We start from the raw sequence: 17,847 nt of genomic DNA on the forward strand, positions 1-17,847 counted from the left end.
TTTCTGTCTCTATTCATGACTTTCCTTCAATTGGGATATTGTTTCCTAGGCCTAGTTTAGTCAAACTGCCCAATCCTTAAATATCCATCAACTCCCATAGCAACTGTTGCTCATGTAACTATTTCTTCTAGCTTACTGAGCTCTGCCTAAATTGTTTAAAACTCTGGACCTTATAGGCTGGTTGAGAAATGGCAGGTACTTATTGGAAGTATGTCGAATCACTGAGTAAATGCAAATTTGCTTGAATAAAGTGGAGATTGTGACCTGTTGACTCTCTCATCCTCTATTAGATATTCCTGTGTGTGTGTGTGTGTGTGTGTGTGTGTGTGTGTGTGTGTGTATGTGTATGGGGGTGGGCATATGTGTATATATGGATATATGTTTGTGTGAGGGTGGGTGTATGTGTGTATATGAATATATATGTGTGTGTTTGTGACTGTATGTATGTGTGTTTGTATTTGTGTGTATGCATGTGTGTGTGTGTTTGTGTGTGTGTGTATAGGCACAAACTCACATGAATATGAAGTATATAAAAATTTATCTAGTATGGAATAATGCATATCCAGCCATGTTTGGCAGAAAGATGTAGTTACAGGGTATTTAAGAAAACAGATGAAGTTTTGTTATCTTTCAAGCATAGCACATTTTTTAAAAAGAGCTATAAATAGATACTAATAAGTAAGGTGGGAAATTAATGCAAAATTGCAGGTTGGATTAGTCTTGATTGTATAATAATGTATCATAAACAAAGGACCATAAACATTCCTGCATTATTCTTGGAGCTCCCAAGCTGAAGCCATGTGGGTAGAATCATTAATTTTTGAGCCTTGATTTGCAAAGGATACTAATTTTTACTTTCAAAACATTAAAAATCTATTTCACTGTTAAGCAAAATGAGGATATAGAGAAAAGTGGAATTAAAGTTTTTGGGTTTTTGAAGGCAGCGGATATTGCATTTGAATTATTGTAGGTCCGAATTAGCCCTAGCTGAGGGGTTTTGCTGTTACATAGAAACTCATTAGCAGAAGAATTTGGCAAAGGTGGGTCCTCTGGGTACTGTCCAAATGCATTTAATTACTGCAGGATCAACTCACGGGCTTCATTTCACATGCTTCTTGCAATTTTTGATTCATGGAATGAATGTCTGTAGTAGGGGCTACACTGTTGGGTTGAGAAGTGTACTGAGGCGCTGTAAGGCCTCAAGGCACATGGTAGATTAGTGTTCTGTGGGCATATGAAGGGACCACTCACATATTTATAAGTTGTGTCTAAAAGACCCTTGATACACAATTATTATCAGTGCAATATAAAAATAGAAACATGAGACTTATTTATTGTCCAAGTGCTTGACTTTAAGATTTAATTACATTATTTTCTCACAAAATGGTGTTCTGTCTCTGAGCTTCAGTTTCTTCATAGGTTAAAGGAGTTGAAAAAAAAAAAGGTAACACTTTTATGAAGGATAGATGAGAGTGTTTTGTATATGCTGACTTAATCTGCACACATTAGCATAAACTATTTTTAAAGGGGCCTATGAGGTCATTGCTGTGTGTACCTCCTATTTACTGGTTTGCTTCTTGTCTGCTACCTATCAGTTTCAATGTATTTGCCTCTTTTAGATTCTGATTTCACAGCACATGTGAGCTGTGCTTGCTGTTGATCAGGGAACAACACCCAGCCCAAGGTTCTCCTCAAGATCTACCTTGTAGGCTCTATGTAGTGATGGTCATCAGAAGAGACAGTTGCATCAAAATGAATATGGTTGAACCCCATTTTATGGGTCATTGGGCTTGGAAATTTTATTCCTCTTAACTTACTATAAATGGTCATTGTAAATTTGGAGCCTTTATTCCTCTGGCAACATCACGATTGAAGGTCTAAAACAGTGGTTTTCAACCTGTGGGTCATGGCTTCTTTGGGGGTTGCATATCAGATATCCTGCATATAGATATTTACATTCTGATTCATAACAGTAGCAAAGTTATAGTTATAAAGTAGCAACAAAACAATTTTATGTTTTGGGGGTCACTATAATTTGAGGAACTGAATTAAAGGGTTACAATATTGGGAAGGTTGAAGACTTCCTGCTCTAGAATTTCATGGAGCTCCAGCCTTGGCCAAGATAACTAGGTGACAGAATTCTATTCTGTCTATTTTCCTAGTGCAGTTTAGGTGTGTTCTTATGATATTGGAGCAAGGATAAGGAAGCAGACTAAGAGAGTCCCTTCTCAACCCTCTGCTTATGCCATTTTTGGGACTATCCCACTCAGAGAAAACAAGTCACAAAAGTTAAGGAGTGGGCATAGGTGGGCAAAATAGAAAAGGGTGGTCAGCAAAGGGTATATGGCAAAGGGTGAGCCAACGTTCAAATGACATCATTGGAGAAACCTTTTAAATTATAATGTGAATAGGATGAAATAGAAATAGTGGTGATGGTACTGATGATGGTGATAGTGGTGGTGATGGTGATGATGGTGATGATGGTGATGATGGTGGTGATGGTGGTGATAATAGTGATGATGAAGATAGTAATAGCTGGTATTTATTGACTTGCCCAGCCCTTCTTAGCTTCTAGCAATGGATTTCTAAAAGTGGTTTGCTATGAGTATCTGACCAGAGGACTTTACAATATAGATACCTCACCCCTGGTTGCCTCAGTCTATCGAGTAGTGGCTTCCTGAACAGAGGTTGGGTTGTGGTTCTATCCTCTGAATTACCTCTTCTCAGCTGCTAGGCAGATGGTAGGAGGTGGACATTTGGAGGGATATGACAACACAGTTATAGAAGAGAAGGCTGAAGAGTGCTAACCAGTATCACTGAAGGCAGTTAGGGTAGAGGAAACAGAAGAGGGGTAGAGAAGACAAGGAGTAGGTATAAAAAGACTTGGGAAGGACTGTAAAGGCTCTGAACCTGGGCTGTGCTTAGTGAGTCTAGAAACGACTAAGATTTATAGTACACTTCTCATTTCTTATGGCTTGTACAGTGGAATGGCCAAGCTGTTTGCAGGGCTACATGGAGGATTCTGGAATTCCATCTGACTGTGTTGAAGGATCACTAGAGGGATCTGAGTATGAGAATGAGGCTCCCTGTGGGGTTAAAAACAATTGCCCTGAGAGTTGAGTAGGCAAGAATCTGTATGGGGTAAAGATGGATGCAAGGGGCCTCATGAGGAAGCTGGTGCCCCATCTAGTTGTGACAAAAGTGCTGGTAGAATTGAATTGATCAGGGTACAGCAAGGTCTTGGGTTGTAGGACCAAACTTAGAGTACCCCATCAAACTATCAGGGGACCTGAAGGCAGCAAAAGGGAAATAGCAGTTTGGCAGAAGATCTGGCATGGACTCTGGAGCATGCTCAGCTCATTCATTCATTCATTCATTCCTCCATTCATTCATTCATTTGTTCATTCATAGTATGATTTTCATTCTACACCTTCTAGCACTTAAAAGCTTTTTCTGTGGTCTTTGGTAGCAATCTTCGGGCAGCATCTTGAGTTTAAACCAAGGGTAGGTGTTGCAGGTATTGTTAGGACCATACTTTATTGTTTTCTTGTGGATAGCAATCTTCATGGCACAGAGTGGGATGTGTGCAGGCATGGGTGGCACTTTTCAGCAAGTCCCTGATGCCTGTAACCTCTATAGCACTTGAATGATAAACTTCTTAATGGTCTCATGTTTAAGTTTACTGGTAGCACATCCATGCAGTAAATAGCCTGCCCATGGCTATGTTCCTTCTCAACATCATTGTCCTGGAGGTGAGGCCCTGAGATCTGCCCTGTAGTATCTTTGATTATAATTTTGGAACATTTTTTCCACTCATCTCTAAAGCAAAGATTGTCATAGTTTCCTACTTTAGACTCTTATGGTTGCCTCATGCTATTAGGTGGTGACTTTCTTAGTAAAAGCAGGGCTGTGGGCTGATTATTAATTGATCTGGATTAAATGACTTCAAATGGTAACATACTTGGCATAGTGTGAGGCATGTATTGCTTTTGTGCTTGTTCAATGTATGTGCTAGAAGTATTAAGTGTATGTGTCAGCCTTTCCAGGCCTTTCTAAAATCATGAGAGGATCAAATTACTACTAGCCTTGTCCCGAATGCTTATCTTTACCACTTCTTTCTTAGAGGATCCCTTCTAGAGGCTTCTGGACCCCATTTGAGCTTCACCCCATTGCAGCTTTTGGGAAGTAGCGTTTGTGGGTATGTCACTGCTTTACTTCCTGCCTTTACTCTGCTTCCCTTCCCCTCTGTACTGACTTACAGGTCTTGTATGCTGCACCCCAGCTGTCTGAGGCACAGATGCAGGGGTGCTGTGCCATCCCCAGCATCCCAACCAAGGGTGAACCAGGGATGTGTCCTGCCTTGTCTGGACATTTACAGTCTGAGTCAGTCCGTAGCCTCTGCCAGTTCATTCTCCTCTCCCCCTGCCAGCTGCGGCACCTCTTGCTTTGTTAATAGAGAAATTGTCAAATAATGGGAATAATTAGCACAGTGGGAGCTTTACTGTGCCCTGGAAAGAGAACAGAGAGAGCCCTCCAAGCAGCCCAGACATAATTGCTAGGCAAGCTTATTTTCTCTTGTCTGTGTCTTTCTCCCCTTCTCTTGCATTCGTTTGATTTTTTTCCCTCTCTTTGTGTAGAGAGAGTTGGCTAGGAGAAAAGACCCACAAATTGCACCCTTGCTGGGCTGGTGCTGTGAAAGCTGGGTACCATAGTCTTCTAGGGCTGAATAATTGCCCTCTCTCCCTGCACTCTTGCAGGGGAAAGATGAGCAGCGAGCTTATCTGCCCCTCTTATTTCTCCCCATTCCCTCTTTCTCCTCTAGCCCTCCCTATTCCCCTTCCCCAGCCCCTCATGTAAAGAACTCACAGGCTCTCGACTGAATCGTTTTTAATGGTCCCAAGAGGCGAGGATCTTGAAGGGTGATTATCTTCATTATAAATTATTAACTCTCCTAACAGCCAGATGGCTTTCCAACTCATGGCTGGAAACTCCAGGCTGGGGAGACCCACTGGCAAGCAGAGGGGACAAGACAGGAGAGTTGGCTGCTTGGAGAATGACCCCAGCATTGTGGGTTTCAGGCTGCTCCAGGGGATTTTAGGGAGTCCATCAGCACCTTGTAAGGATCAAGGTGTGTGATCTGTAAGAAAAAACTAGTAGTTGAGCATTACCCCTCAGACAGCACAGGGCTCTGGCTGGAGATGGAATGATGGTAGTGTGTGAAAAAGAGATTAATGCTATGAGTTTCTTCTTCATATACCTTAGAAGCTCGCAAAGATGGTGGGAAGATGAGATTATGAGTTTGCTTTGCATGGTCTTTGATGTCCACACTATTCTAGAAAGTAAACCTAATGATCTCCCCATTTTACAGGAGGAGGCACAACTGGAAAGGGTGGATAGCTTCTTATGTAGTGACTTGGTTCAGAGTTTGAGAAAGATTGATTCTGATATTCAGTCTAGTGTTCATTCCTATGCCAACCAGAGTTTTTCATCTTTCTCTTCTCTTCTCTTCTCTTCTCTTCTCTTCTCTTCTCTTCTCTTCTCTTCTCTTCTCTTCTCTTCCTCTTCTTTTTCCCTTCCCTGTTCTGTTTTTTCCTTTCTTTTCCTTCCTTCCTTCCTTCCTTCCTGCCCCCCTTCTCTTTTTCTTTCATCTTTGAGATAAAATGTCATATAACCTTATCTAGTGTAGGATTTGCTATGTGTTCTGAGGATAGTCTCAAATTCATGGTGATTCTCCTGCCTCAGACTTCCAAATGCCTTACTACGCTTGGCTCAGACTTCTTATCCATTGGCTTTGTCTTACTCATCCTTCAAATTTCCATGAATGCAAGTCTTTCTTCATCTCTGAAGCCTCCTCTGACCCACCCAGGATTATCTGTGGTTCCTCGGGACTCTATTATATTTCACCCATATGCCACTTAGTACTGAATGTACCCTCCAAAAGATGTCCAGCCATTTCCAGGTTAGGGAGAGTGGGTTCATCTACAGGTTCTTGTAAGATCAAGACATAAATACTCTTCTTAGACCTTCCGTTCACTAGATTGAACACTTTACAAAGATCAACGGAGAGCCTATGGTTCTTTTTCCAATATAAGGAATGTTTCAGTCTTCTGCTAAAGACCTTGCTTGAGTAGCTGATGTTTGCCCTCTGTAAGTCCCCAATCCTGCCTTCTTTAAAGACGAGGCTCCACAATGGCTCCCTACTTTCTCTGTGTGTATATACATGTACATACAGAGTATACATGTGGTGGAGTATGTGTGCATGTGTGTGCATGCAAATGTGTGCATGTAGAAGTCTGAGGATAACCTTGAGTAAAGTTCTTTAGGCATATTCCCCAACCCCAACCCCTTTGAGACAGTGTCTCTCACTGACCTGGAAATCACCTAGTAATCTAGGATGGCTTGTTGGCAAGCCCTAGAGATCCTCCTGCACTATGTTGAGATTTTGGTATGCAGTACATGCCTAGTACTTTTTTTAAAAATTTTTTTTATTTTTTTTATTAACTTGAGTATTTCTTATATACATTTCGAGTGTTATTCCCTTTCCCGGTTTCCGGGCAAACATCCCCCTCCCCCCTCCCCTTCCTTATGGGTGTTCCCCTCCCACCCCTCCCCCCATTGCCGCCCTCCCCCCAACAGTCTAGTTCACTGGGGGTTCAGTCTTAGCAGGACCCAGGGCTTCCCCTTCCACTGGTGCTCTTACTAGGATATTCATTGCTACCTATGAGGTCAGAGTCCAGGGTCAGTCCATGTATAGTCATTAGGTAGTGGCTTAGTCCCTGGAAGCTCTGGTTGCTTGGCATTGTTGTACATATGGGGTCTCGAGCCCCTTCAAGCTCTTCCAGTTCTTTCTCTGATTCCTTCAACGGGGGACCTATTCTCAGTTCAGTGGTTTGCTGCTGGCATTTGCCTCTGTATTTGCTGTATTCTGGCTGTGTCTCTCAGGAGCGATCTACATCCGGCTCCTGTCGGTCTGCACTTCTTTGCATCATCCATCTTGTCTAATTGGGTGGCTGTATATGTATGGGCCACATGTGGGGCAGGCTCTGAATGCCTAGTACTTTTTATGTGGTTTCTGGGGATCAATCTCAGGACTTCCTTGTGCTACACTCTGCCCCTGCCCACAGGAGTGATTCTCTATATGGTCTGTGATATTGGAATACATTTAAAAGAAGCCCACCTGTCTTGAATACTGTCCCTGAGCAGGCCAAGTGGAACCATACTGAAACAGGAGCCCTGAGGAAAACATTAATCACAATAGAAGCTTTCAACAGTGGTTGGATTTCTATTTGTGCTGGTTACTGTGGACTTGAACTTAAGTGTGCACTCCGTTATCATCTTGATGATACATGTCAAGCATTAAGACACAGAGAAGCTGTGGGCGTGTATGTGTGTGTGTGTGTGTGTGTGTGTGTGTGTGAGAGAGAGAGAGAGAGAGAGAGAGAGAGAGAGAGAGAGAGAGAATGGGAGATTGAGTCTATCTCATTCATGAATTCTTGTTTACTACATAGCTAGGAAATACATGTTCTGTTCTTGGGTTTTGGTTATGTTGGAGGATCAAGTTATATACCTTTCTCTTTATTACCATGAGAATTGTTTGACTAGACATAGGCTGTAGTGTAAGCCTACCACGATCTCGTGGTATCCACAAAGCTTCATCCATATACTCTCAGTGACAGCTCAGAGAACAGAGGGTTCTCTTCCATTTCATCCAAGCACTTGATGAAAATGAGCGATGGGCATGGCCTGCTCTTCTCTGCCTGCCTCTCAAGTGGGTCCCACTTTCTTAACTTTCTGCTCTTTAACCAGTGGCAAGTCTTAATTACTATACCTCATTTTCCTCATACTGTGAGAAACTTGTCTAGAAGATTGGTTAGGGCCCACAAATTATTCTGGTTTATCTCTTCTGTAATAGATTAGTATTCCTGACAAGAATAGAAGTTAGTTCAATATTAATTTATTTTTATTTATGTGTTCGTGTCTGTGTGAGTGTAAGCCACAGGTGCCTGAGGAGGCCAGCAGAGGGTGTCAGATCTCCTGGAGCTGGAGTTACAGGGCATTGAGAATCATCCAAATTGGGTGCTAGGAACCTAACCTAGGTCCTCTGGAAGAGCAGGAAGTGTGCCTATGCCTAGCCATCTCTCCAGTCCCTACTTCTCATTTTCAGTGGAAATTATTTTTAAAGTAAAAAAGGATATGAATGTTGAAAATTAAAGGAAAAGTTTCTTTTCTCTTTCTCTCTGTCTGTCATCCTTTCCCAGAATGAACACATTCTCTTTTTGTAAGTTCTTTTGATGAACTGGAGTGGAGAGCTTCAGGGACTCTTGTCCCCTTCCTGACCTGAAGGGGAAGCATAGACACCTCTAAAATGGGGTAACTTGGTGTGTGTGTCTAGAAGTGGTTCAGCATACTCCAGTGGAAAACACAGCCATAGAAGGCAAAGTTATTTTCTTAGACATGAGAAATTGTGAAAGGGAGCAACAACATATGAAAAGACTAGGAAAGATGGGGATGTTGCAAAGCCTAGTAGATGGAGGTTGGTTCTTCTTTTCTGAGATGAGAGATTGGCTTTACTGTGGGAAGTGTGAGTAAGGGGTTCTAGTTTACCAACACAAAAGCAGCAATAGTTTTCCTTAAAACCATCTCCAGACACACATGAACACACACACACACACACACACACACACACACACACACACACACACACACACAAACACCCTTCCCAAACAAACATCTAGGTGTCATAGGAAAGTAGATAGATATATAGTACATGCGAGGCAGTATTTTATGTGTTCTTAATTGAAATATACAGACACAAGGGAACATAAATGTATACACAGATAGAAGGTAATGCTCAGTTTATGAGTTTGCAAACACTGAACACCTTGAAGCATCACTGAGATTCTGAAATTAATTCTATTACCTCTTCTGCTCTCTTCTTCTTTGTAACCACCAATCTGATGATCAACAGTATTGCATACTTTTTTGTCTCTTTTCTATTTTATATAAATGAAACATATACAGTACATTCCCTTCCATCCATGCCTTATACTTGTTTCAATATTCTGTTTGTAAGAGTCATCCATGTTGTATCTAGAAATGAAGACTAGTCACTTTCAAATTTGGACATTACTTTGTGTGAATAGATTAAAATTTATGTGTAGTCTGTGCTGCAGATAGACTTTGGTGATCTACTATGGAGAATAAGGCTATGACCATTCTTGGATGTCTTTGGACATATAAGCATTTCTGTTGGTATCTACTTAGCAGGGGAATTATGAAATTATGAAGATCTAAATAACATTCAGCTTTATTAGATATGTCATCACAGTTTTAAAAGTTGTGTCTATATACAGTTTTACAATTGATAGAGTTCAAAATTACAATATTGGGTAAGTACTATCAATCCTTTCCTTCTTTTGGATGCACAAAGACTCAAAGGAGTTGCCCAATGTTAAGTACCTATAATAATAGGAGTCTGGATTTAGATACAGCTCTGCCTGATTCAAATGCCCATGTTCTGCATTATTCTCTACACCACTTTCATATCTTAGAAGAATCTGCCTTGCCCTCTCTTTGCCTGCAGCAGGACCTTATTTATGTATTAAAGTAGGCATAGTGTTGGTAGTGAGTGGGTAGGTGGGTGGGTTGTAACTTAGTTGAAGGAGTATATTTCTGAGACTATTCATAAAAACCTCCATCTATCTTTAAAGTGGGAGAAGCACTGTGTCTTATGCCTTTGCTCAAGATAATGGGTGATGGGCATCCAGAGCTTTGTTGCTGGGAGAGGGCAGCATGTGAGTCTCAAACCACAGAGAGTTCCTTCAGATATGGATGAGGCAGTGTGAGATGGGAGTTTTTGTCAACTTACCAAGGATAGAACTTTTGATAGCCCAGCGTTACTAGAATAGTATTTGTCAGGATGCTTTGTCTTGCCTCAACTCAAATTTGTTTAAATAAAAAACAAGTTTAGCTTATGTACAGTTCTAGAACTCTCTGCTCGCCAGACCTCATTAGATGTAGATTTCAAAAGAATGAATGCCATTTGAAATATGTCTTTCTACTTGTCTTGGCTCTTCATTCAGAAACAATTATCTTTAATAGTGAGAGAGGTATTTGTCACCAAGTATTGACTTTGAGAGTTTAATAACATGGCAAAAAAGAGTAAGAGGGTCATGTTCCCAATAATTTCAATTAAAGTTCTAGCATTAATTCTAATTTGACTAGGTTTGATGGCATACTTATCTCTAAATCATTTGCTGTGATCAAGAGGCTAGAATACCCTAATGGGCCATCCTGTGTCATGTGATCTGAGAGTCACTTGAATCTCATTTTCATGATACAGACTAGGACTTCTACCTATGGGATGAAAGGTGTAGTGAGGGGGATCAAAGGACCATAAACCCTTAGAGTCTGGTGAGCAGTCCAAGAAATGAAACAGTTAAGAAGGTTCTAGACTCTAGAGGAAAGATCGAAAACCCCACCTGGGCATTGTAGTTATGAGTAGAGGATGGCTGTCATCATGCTATCCCAACCATTCTAGTTTTAGATACTGTCTTCTCTCTTGAGTTTGTTTCAAGGTCAATGAAACCTCCATGGCCATTGAAAAAAGAAAGGAGTGGGTGGGGAGGGCAAATGGCAGTCAGATGTTCTGAACCATCGCTGTGGCAAATAGCCCACATGTCAGAGTTGTGTGAGGTCTCCCTTGTATCCTAAGCAGCCAGAATATGAGACATTTGCAAAGATGTTCACCCAACATAAAAAACGGTGCTGTTCGATAATTATGTAAATTAGCTGGCAATTAGATAATGTCACTCACTTTCCCTCTCTAGCTTGGTTCCCACACAACAGATAAGTGTTTGGAACTTCAATACCATCCTCATCCTTCCTTCTGGGTTCTGAAGCCAACCACCTGATCCCCAACTGCCTGTGATGACCTGGAACTCAGGAATGGATGGCCATTGGCTGACTGGGTCATAAAGATTTTTTGTTCTCCTTTGTTCAATTTCTTGAGCTTGTCATTCTCTACTAGATGACTGGAGAAAGCTATAGTACAGTTGCTAGCAGCAGTTGGGTGGGGGCCTTGAGTACTTAATATAACGTCATATATAGCTTTTGGTCAGTTGAACAAATTCCCAAAGGTCATAGGAATGTTTCCAGCTCAAGAAACAAGCTTGAGGAGAGAATGTGGCTAGTCAATATCGTGTTGAGCCTTGACAAACTGGTTCTAATGATACCATTCCTACATGAGGTCTGTCTGGCACCTCTGGGATTAAAAGCTTGGCTCCTCTCATTCAGACCCTTTGATCCCTTCTGATGTACAGTGTAGGGATGTTGGTATTGGCAATGCTAATCTGACTGAGGAGGAAGGACAAGAATCTGAAGGTGGATTCCATCTGCATGGATTACTGTGGTTACTGTAAAGCAAGATGGGTAAATTCCCACTATCCACTCTCATAGGTGGACGCCTGGGCAGTGAGGTTCTTCATTCATTCACAGGGTTCCACAGTTCGTCAGGTATTGTTTTGCCCTCTAGGACCCCTTGGGGCTGGCATCTTGAAAACTTGAACCCATACCTTGCACTGTTGTCCTTGTATACAGTGGGGCTATGTAGAGGCTTCAGCATGGAATAGAAGTCAAAGGACTTTATAGTGGGTCTTAAATTCTGTTTATGGTTCAGTCTTTGAATAGACATTTCATGGTTTCTGTTACATGACAATGTCCTGTGGTAGGCACTGTAGTGAAGAAGTTGCTTTCCTCAGTCCCCAGAGCATCTGGTTCCAGTACCTGACTTATTTCTGTGATTTACTGTCTCCAAAATCAACTTGTCCTTAACCAGTTTGTGATGCCCTTGGACATATGCTATGCTGAGCTGATATGGTAGTGCCCAGGATGAGCTAGAATTATGTAGACTAGAGTTTCCCTTTTCTTGGAGAATGCTTGTCAAGTCTCCTGCCATTACGTCCTATTATTCTGGACTCTTCTTCCTGGATGTTTACAAGCCTAAATTGCATCTTGTCTGTGACAAGATGTTGCTGGTAGTGTTGACATGAGTATAGTTGACTTTCTTTTTACCAAAGCAGCACTAACCAACACACACACACACACACACACACACACACACACACACACACCACACTTACTAGCCAGCATCAGTATATTTCTATGTCCACATTGGGTATCCCTTGAGTCTATGGGGTGTTCCTATACACGCTCCAGGAAATAATTTTGGGTAAAACACTTTCATAGAACCAAGACTTTTCTGATGATAGATTTGACCAGGCTGTTGTGGATATAGACTGATGTTCATGCAGAACAGGGATTTATCCCTGATTAAAGGAATAGCATCTTTTCTTTTCAAAGAACAGAATGAGCTAGCTTTTGCTGATGTTTTCATTGCAACTAAAGTTAGCATCAGTGCTCTGAGGAGACCACTGAGGATCGCTGTGAATTGCCAACTGTGACAAGGAGTAAGAAGCAAATTGCACAGCCCTTGGAAATTATGCCAACTGCTTCATCGGAACAGAGAACTCAGCAGCTTGGTTAGGTAGATCAGCAACTCCCTTCAGGAACCAGGTCCTAAGCTCAATGGATGTTGCTGCCTTTCTAGTCAGAATCAAATGCACTTGATTCACTCTGTGTCTGACAATTAGCTATTCATAACTTTTGAATATTGTGCACATATACATTGCCCTCACCAGACACATACACACACACACACACACACACACACACACACACACACGCACACACACACCTACCTCATGTAACACCTGTTCCTTTTCATTTTAGAGATAAGAACAAAACCAACCTAGTATATGTTGATCGCCTATGAGGTACAAAACTTATGCTAGGGTCATACCACACTAATCTCACCTCTTTTTGCCTCAATCTTGGAAAGAGGCCATTATTTCATCCATTTTTCAAATTATTAAGTAGAAATGCAAACAGGCTTAGAATATAATTTTAAGTTTAATGGACAGGAATTAGAATCCAAACTCAGCCTTTCAAGTATTTTTAACCTTAAAGTTTGTATTTTAAAGAAGGTATCCCTAATATTTGGTTAGAGACTGTGTCCTTTTTGCCTAGTAATGTACTTTCCCTAAAAAAAAAAATATGTTTCTAAAATTTAAGGAACTGGGCCTCTTATACTTAAGTAATGGATGGTAAAGTTGAAAAAGAAAAAAATGATTTCAATAGATAAATAAGCAAATATCTACATGGGTGTTTGCATGTTTTTACATGTTAATGTTTCAAGTCTGGCTGTTTCCAAAAATGTGCTGACATAGCGTTGAGGACATTCTACAACGTTTGCATTGGAAAAATTTGGAAAAATTAACTGTGTACTAGGAGCTGGACTTGGGGTTTTTCCCTGGCACAGGAGAACTGGGTCCCTGTCCTGTGTGAAGTAGCATTGAGAGAAACATCTAGAACAGTTTGGGGATATCAGCACTCCATCCATCTTTGTGCCAGAGGGTGTAATAGTTGGTGCTTAGCCCTGATCTTCATCTCTTCTCTTTCTTCCCCAACAGGTCTTTTCTGTGGCGTCCTGGGAGCTCTGTTATGGGCAGCACTGCCTCTGGCCAGCACCATGAAGCCTGAATCAGCTTCCGCTCCGCTCTGGGCCTCACTCCACCTGAGTACTCAGTTGCTTGCGGTTCCCCTTCCCAGGGTCTGCTGCTGGTAGACAGTCAAACCTCAGCACTGGTCCTTGGTTTGGGCTACCTTTCACCTGGCTCACTTCCCTCTTACGGCACCCTGAGCTCCAGCCCGGTCCTTGGTTTCCCTGGCTAGGACATATTTGCTGGGAGGAAGACATTGCTGAAGGTTTATTCCCATCCTGGGCTACTTCTCCTTGAATCAAGGCCTCCGGATCCACATGGATAGCTGAGATCTTTTCTTGGAGAAAGATACTTCCTCCTTGCCTCATCCCTGGTTTGCCTCACCCGACCGACATTCTCTGTCTGTTTCTTCTGCCTCTTTATTGGATTTCTTGCCTGTGTGCCTATCTAGGGCCGTGTTGTTCTTTTTCCTCCTTCCCCTTTCCTCCTAGCATTCCCGTGTGTGTTCTTCTTGTCTTTTCTTGTACCACTCTGTTTTCTTTCCTTTCCCTCACCAACGCCTATCCCCTAACTCCCGCCCCAGGGCTGTTCCCTGGCCTGCCTGTTCCTCTCTGCTCCGACCCAGCAGCCAACATGAGCTTTACCCTCCACTCAGTTTTCTTCACCCTGAAGGTGAGCATCTTTCTGGGCTCCCTGGTGGGGCTCTGCCTGGGTCTGGAGTTCATGGGCCTCCCTAACCAGTGGGCCCGCTATCTACGCTGGGATGCTAGCACGCGCAGTGACCTGAGCTTCCAGTTCAAGACCAATGTTTCCACTGGGCTGCTCCTGTATTTGGATGATGGTGGTGTCTGTGACTTCCTCTGCCTCTCCCTGGTGGATGGCCGTGTTCAGCTCCGCTTTAGCATGGACTGCGCCGAGACCACTGTGTTGTCCAACAAGCAGGTGAACGACAGCAGTTGGCACTTCCTCATGGTGAGCCGTGACCGTGTGCGCACTGGGCTGGTGATTGATGGTGAGGGCCAGTCTGGTGAGCTACGGCCCCAGCGGCCCTACATGGATGTGGTCAGTGATTTGTTCCTCGGTGGCGTCCCCGCTGACATTCGACCTTCTGCCCTGACCCTTGATGGAGTACAGAACATGCCTGGCTTTAAGGGATTAATGCTGGATCTCAAGTATGGCAACTCGGAACCTCGGCTTCTCGGGAGCCAGAGTGTCCAGTTAGAAGCAGAGGGACCCTGTGGCGAGCGTCCCTGTGAAAATGGTGGGATCTGCTTCCTCTTGGATGGTCATCCCACCTGTGACTGTTCTACCACTGGCTATGGCGGCACACTCTGCTCAGAAGGTAAGACCACCCTCCCTCACCTGTATGTAGACACTTCTGGATTAGGCGAAGGTAGGAGGGATGGCTAGATATCAGAACTATGTACTAGCACAGCTTCGGCTGTATGGTAGATAATTGGGTCTCCTTCTCCAAAGAGGTGGTGGAAACTCATCTCCTTGCTCTCAATGGAAATAAAAGACCAGATCTCAGTTGGAAGAGAATACAGACTACTCAACCATTCACTCTGACTCAACTCAAAGGGCTAGATGGCTCAGACTGCTGAGTCTGTGCACAGCTCAGCAGGATTAGCACAGAGTGGGAAATAAGAGAGTCATTGGCAAGGTGACTATCTCTGCCCCTCCTGGCTCTTGGAGACTTGGAACACTGTGGGTGGATGAGAAAGTTCCACATCACATCTTCCTCATTACCTTAGCCCAAGCTTCACCCATGCATAGCATGGAGGAGGATGGACTGTCAGCTCTGCACATGGTCCTGTTACAATTAAATCTTGTTATTCCATCCCTTGGGCTATGAGAGGCATCTAGAAGGTAACCACAGAATCCTTTTGAGAGCCTTCTGTCATTGTTCTAGCAATGAGGATATTCCATGAGGGCCCACTTTAAATATGGTTTCCTTTCTTGATTGTTTCATTTGCTGAGGTATGTGTGAGTAGATAAAGGGTTGGACTAGAGCCCTGTCCAGTGGAGTTCCCCAAACTACCCTAGACAACTGCACATATCTACCTATAGCTTGAGACAGGTTAAGGGATGAAGAGAGGGAGGGAAGAGAGAAGGGAGAAAGGTAGTAAAGGAGGGGGAGAGAGAGATAGAGAGAGAGAGGGAGAGGGAGAGGGAGGGAGGAAGAGAAGGAGTAGGAAAAGGAGGAGTAGGAAAAGGAGGAGGAGGAAGAGGAGGAGGAGGAGGAGGAAGAAGAAGAAGAAGAAGAAGAAGAAGAAGAAGAAGAAGAAGAAGAAGAAGAAGAAGAAGAAGAAGAAGAAAAAGAAGAAGAAAGAGGAGGGAAAGGAGGGAGAGGAGGGAGATGGAGAGAAAGTTTACCTGCATAGAACTTAAGCTGTCCTCACCTTGCACACTAAGTTCCTAACTTCTGTTTGGTATTAGATCTGAGGAAGTACTTTTATATGACAAATATAAATAAGGTTTAAATTCCTGGCCCTCTGCACTCACTTTGGGCTTTGATTTGGGGAGGAGAAATCACTGAGCTGATTAAGTGTATGGGAGCGGGGTTGGGGATTTAGCTCAGTGGTAGAGCGCTTGCCTAGCAAGGGCAAGGCCCTGGGTTCGGTCCCCAGCTCCGAAAAAAAGAAAAAAGGAAAAAAGGAAAAAAAACTGTATGGGAGCCAATGAGGGCAGGTGTGCATCAGAGGCTGTGAGATACACACATGTGTATCTTGGGAGGGTATGGATGATGTGAATGGGTTACATCATGATTCCTCTTGACATGTTTTGCATTGCTAACCATATAGGCCGCTTCATGGAAGTGCTGGTGTTCTATAAGGAAGAGCAGTGACTCTCATCCCCAGCTGAGCATTAAGATCACCTTAGGGGAACTGAGAAACTTTCCAGCCGTACCCAGGCTTATTACATCCACATCTCCAGGGGTGGGATCTCATCAGCTCTCTATTTTTAAAGCTTCTCATATGATCCCAGTGCAGTATCAAGGTGAAGAACCACCAAGACAGGGACAAAGAAGTCAGAGTGATGTTGGAAATCAGGCTCCCTTCCTGGGGATCCTAGTCTCATTAATAAAAGAATTTAAGAATGAACTCAAAAAAAAAACTTGTGGAAAACTTTATTAGATTAAGACAAGCAAGTAAGCAAGCAAGCAAATAGCAAGCAAGCTGTAATCCCAGAAGAAGAGTTGTAATCGCAGTGGAAGGAAGAAAGGAAGCCTTACCAATTGAAGTAATCTGGCATAGTGGCCAAGTGCATAGTGAAGAAGCAGCCACACGGTTGGAAGGTGAGTTTTAGAGAAAGAATAAAGACCCCCAAAGCACCAGAAAAAGCACACTTAGGCTATGACTAGGATCTGAAATACAAAGACAAAAGAGAAGAAAGGGAAGACTCAGAAAGGTGCATGGACTCAGTCAGCCAAAGCTCACGCAGTTCCTAGGGGTGGGACTTTGAGGAAGGAAGATGATTCTTATGAAAGAAATAACTATCCCACTAATCTCTTTAAAGAAGCTTAAGGTGAACCTGCTTTCCAAGGGATGTCCTGCCTACCTGATGGGCGGTCTCTTTGCATGCCCAACTGGAATGTTAGTTCTCCACCCTGGCCAGATATTTCATTTTCATGACCAGGAGGAAATAGTTTTCCCTTTGATTATGTGTCAAGAGGGTGGAACCAGGTAAATATCTTATTCCTCCTTCCTAGGATCTCCTCAGGTAAGGACCCTACTGCTTTAGGTTTTGTTTTTAGCGTGTTTGTGACTATTCTTAAAATATTTTGAGAATTGTCCATCCCTTATAAAGCAGGTTACACTTGCTATAAACTTTATGTACTAGGAGCTACATTAAAATATTTTTATGTCAAAACTAAGTTTATTTTTACAGGTGGAACATGTTGGAGACTGACATGTTGGGAACTGGGTTGGAGGCTCCATTTCACAATGTACATTGGGCTGATGTGGAAATGTTCTCCAGTTGTTCTGCTTCTGTTCCCTACCGGCTAGATTTTACATCTCGCTTTCTGTGGCTGGGTCAGGCACCTATGATGTCAAGAGATGCTGTGCACACATGGTGGTCCTTTAGGTCCATAGAAATATCCAGCCTGAGGTTCCCAGACTACTTCTCAAGATATCTAGAAAAGGGGTTCAACAGACTGTCCTCTGTAGATGACAATGTCATGTAGTGTTGAAGGTTGGACACCCTTGTTGGCTTTGATTCTTTCTCATTGAACTCATAGGGAAGAAAGTTGGTGGAGAAAGGACCAGAGAGGACTGAAACACAC

At 42.9% G+C, this 17,847-nt stretch overlaps 1 protein-coding gene across 28 annotated transcripts in view; it reads left to right on the plus strand.

The window, feature by feature from the left end:
* The window catches only part of Nrxn3 (neurexin 3), a 1,618,001-nt gene that overhangs the window by 56,759 nt on the left and 1,543,395 nt on the right, over positions 1–17,847 (plus strand). For all 28 annotated transcript variants that reach the window (XR_015621666.1, XR_015621667.1, XR_015621670.1 and 25 more), the window contains 1 exon segment: positions 13,530–14,901. Coding sequence is in view for 21 of the 28 variants with exons in the window: in XM_087552049.1 (XP_087408175.1) it covers positions 14,193–14,901 (709 nt within the window). In the remaining 7 variants the exon portion in view is untranslated.

The sequence above is a fragment of the Rattus norvegicus genome, chromosome 6 (genome assembly GCF_021556685.1).
Source record: "Rattus norvegicus strain SHRSP/BbbUtx chromosome 6, alternate assembly SHRSP_T2T, whole genome shotgun sequence".
NCBI classification, from domain to species: Eukaryota; Metazoa; Chordata; class Mammalia; order Rodentia; family Muridae; genus Rattus; species Rattus norvegicus.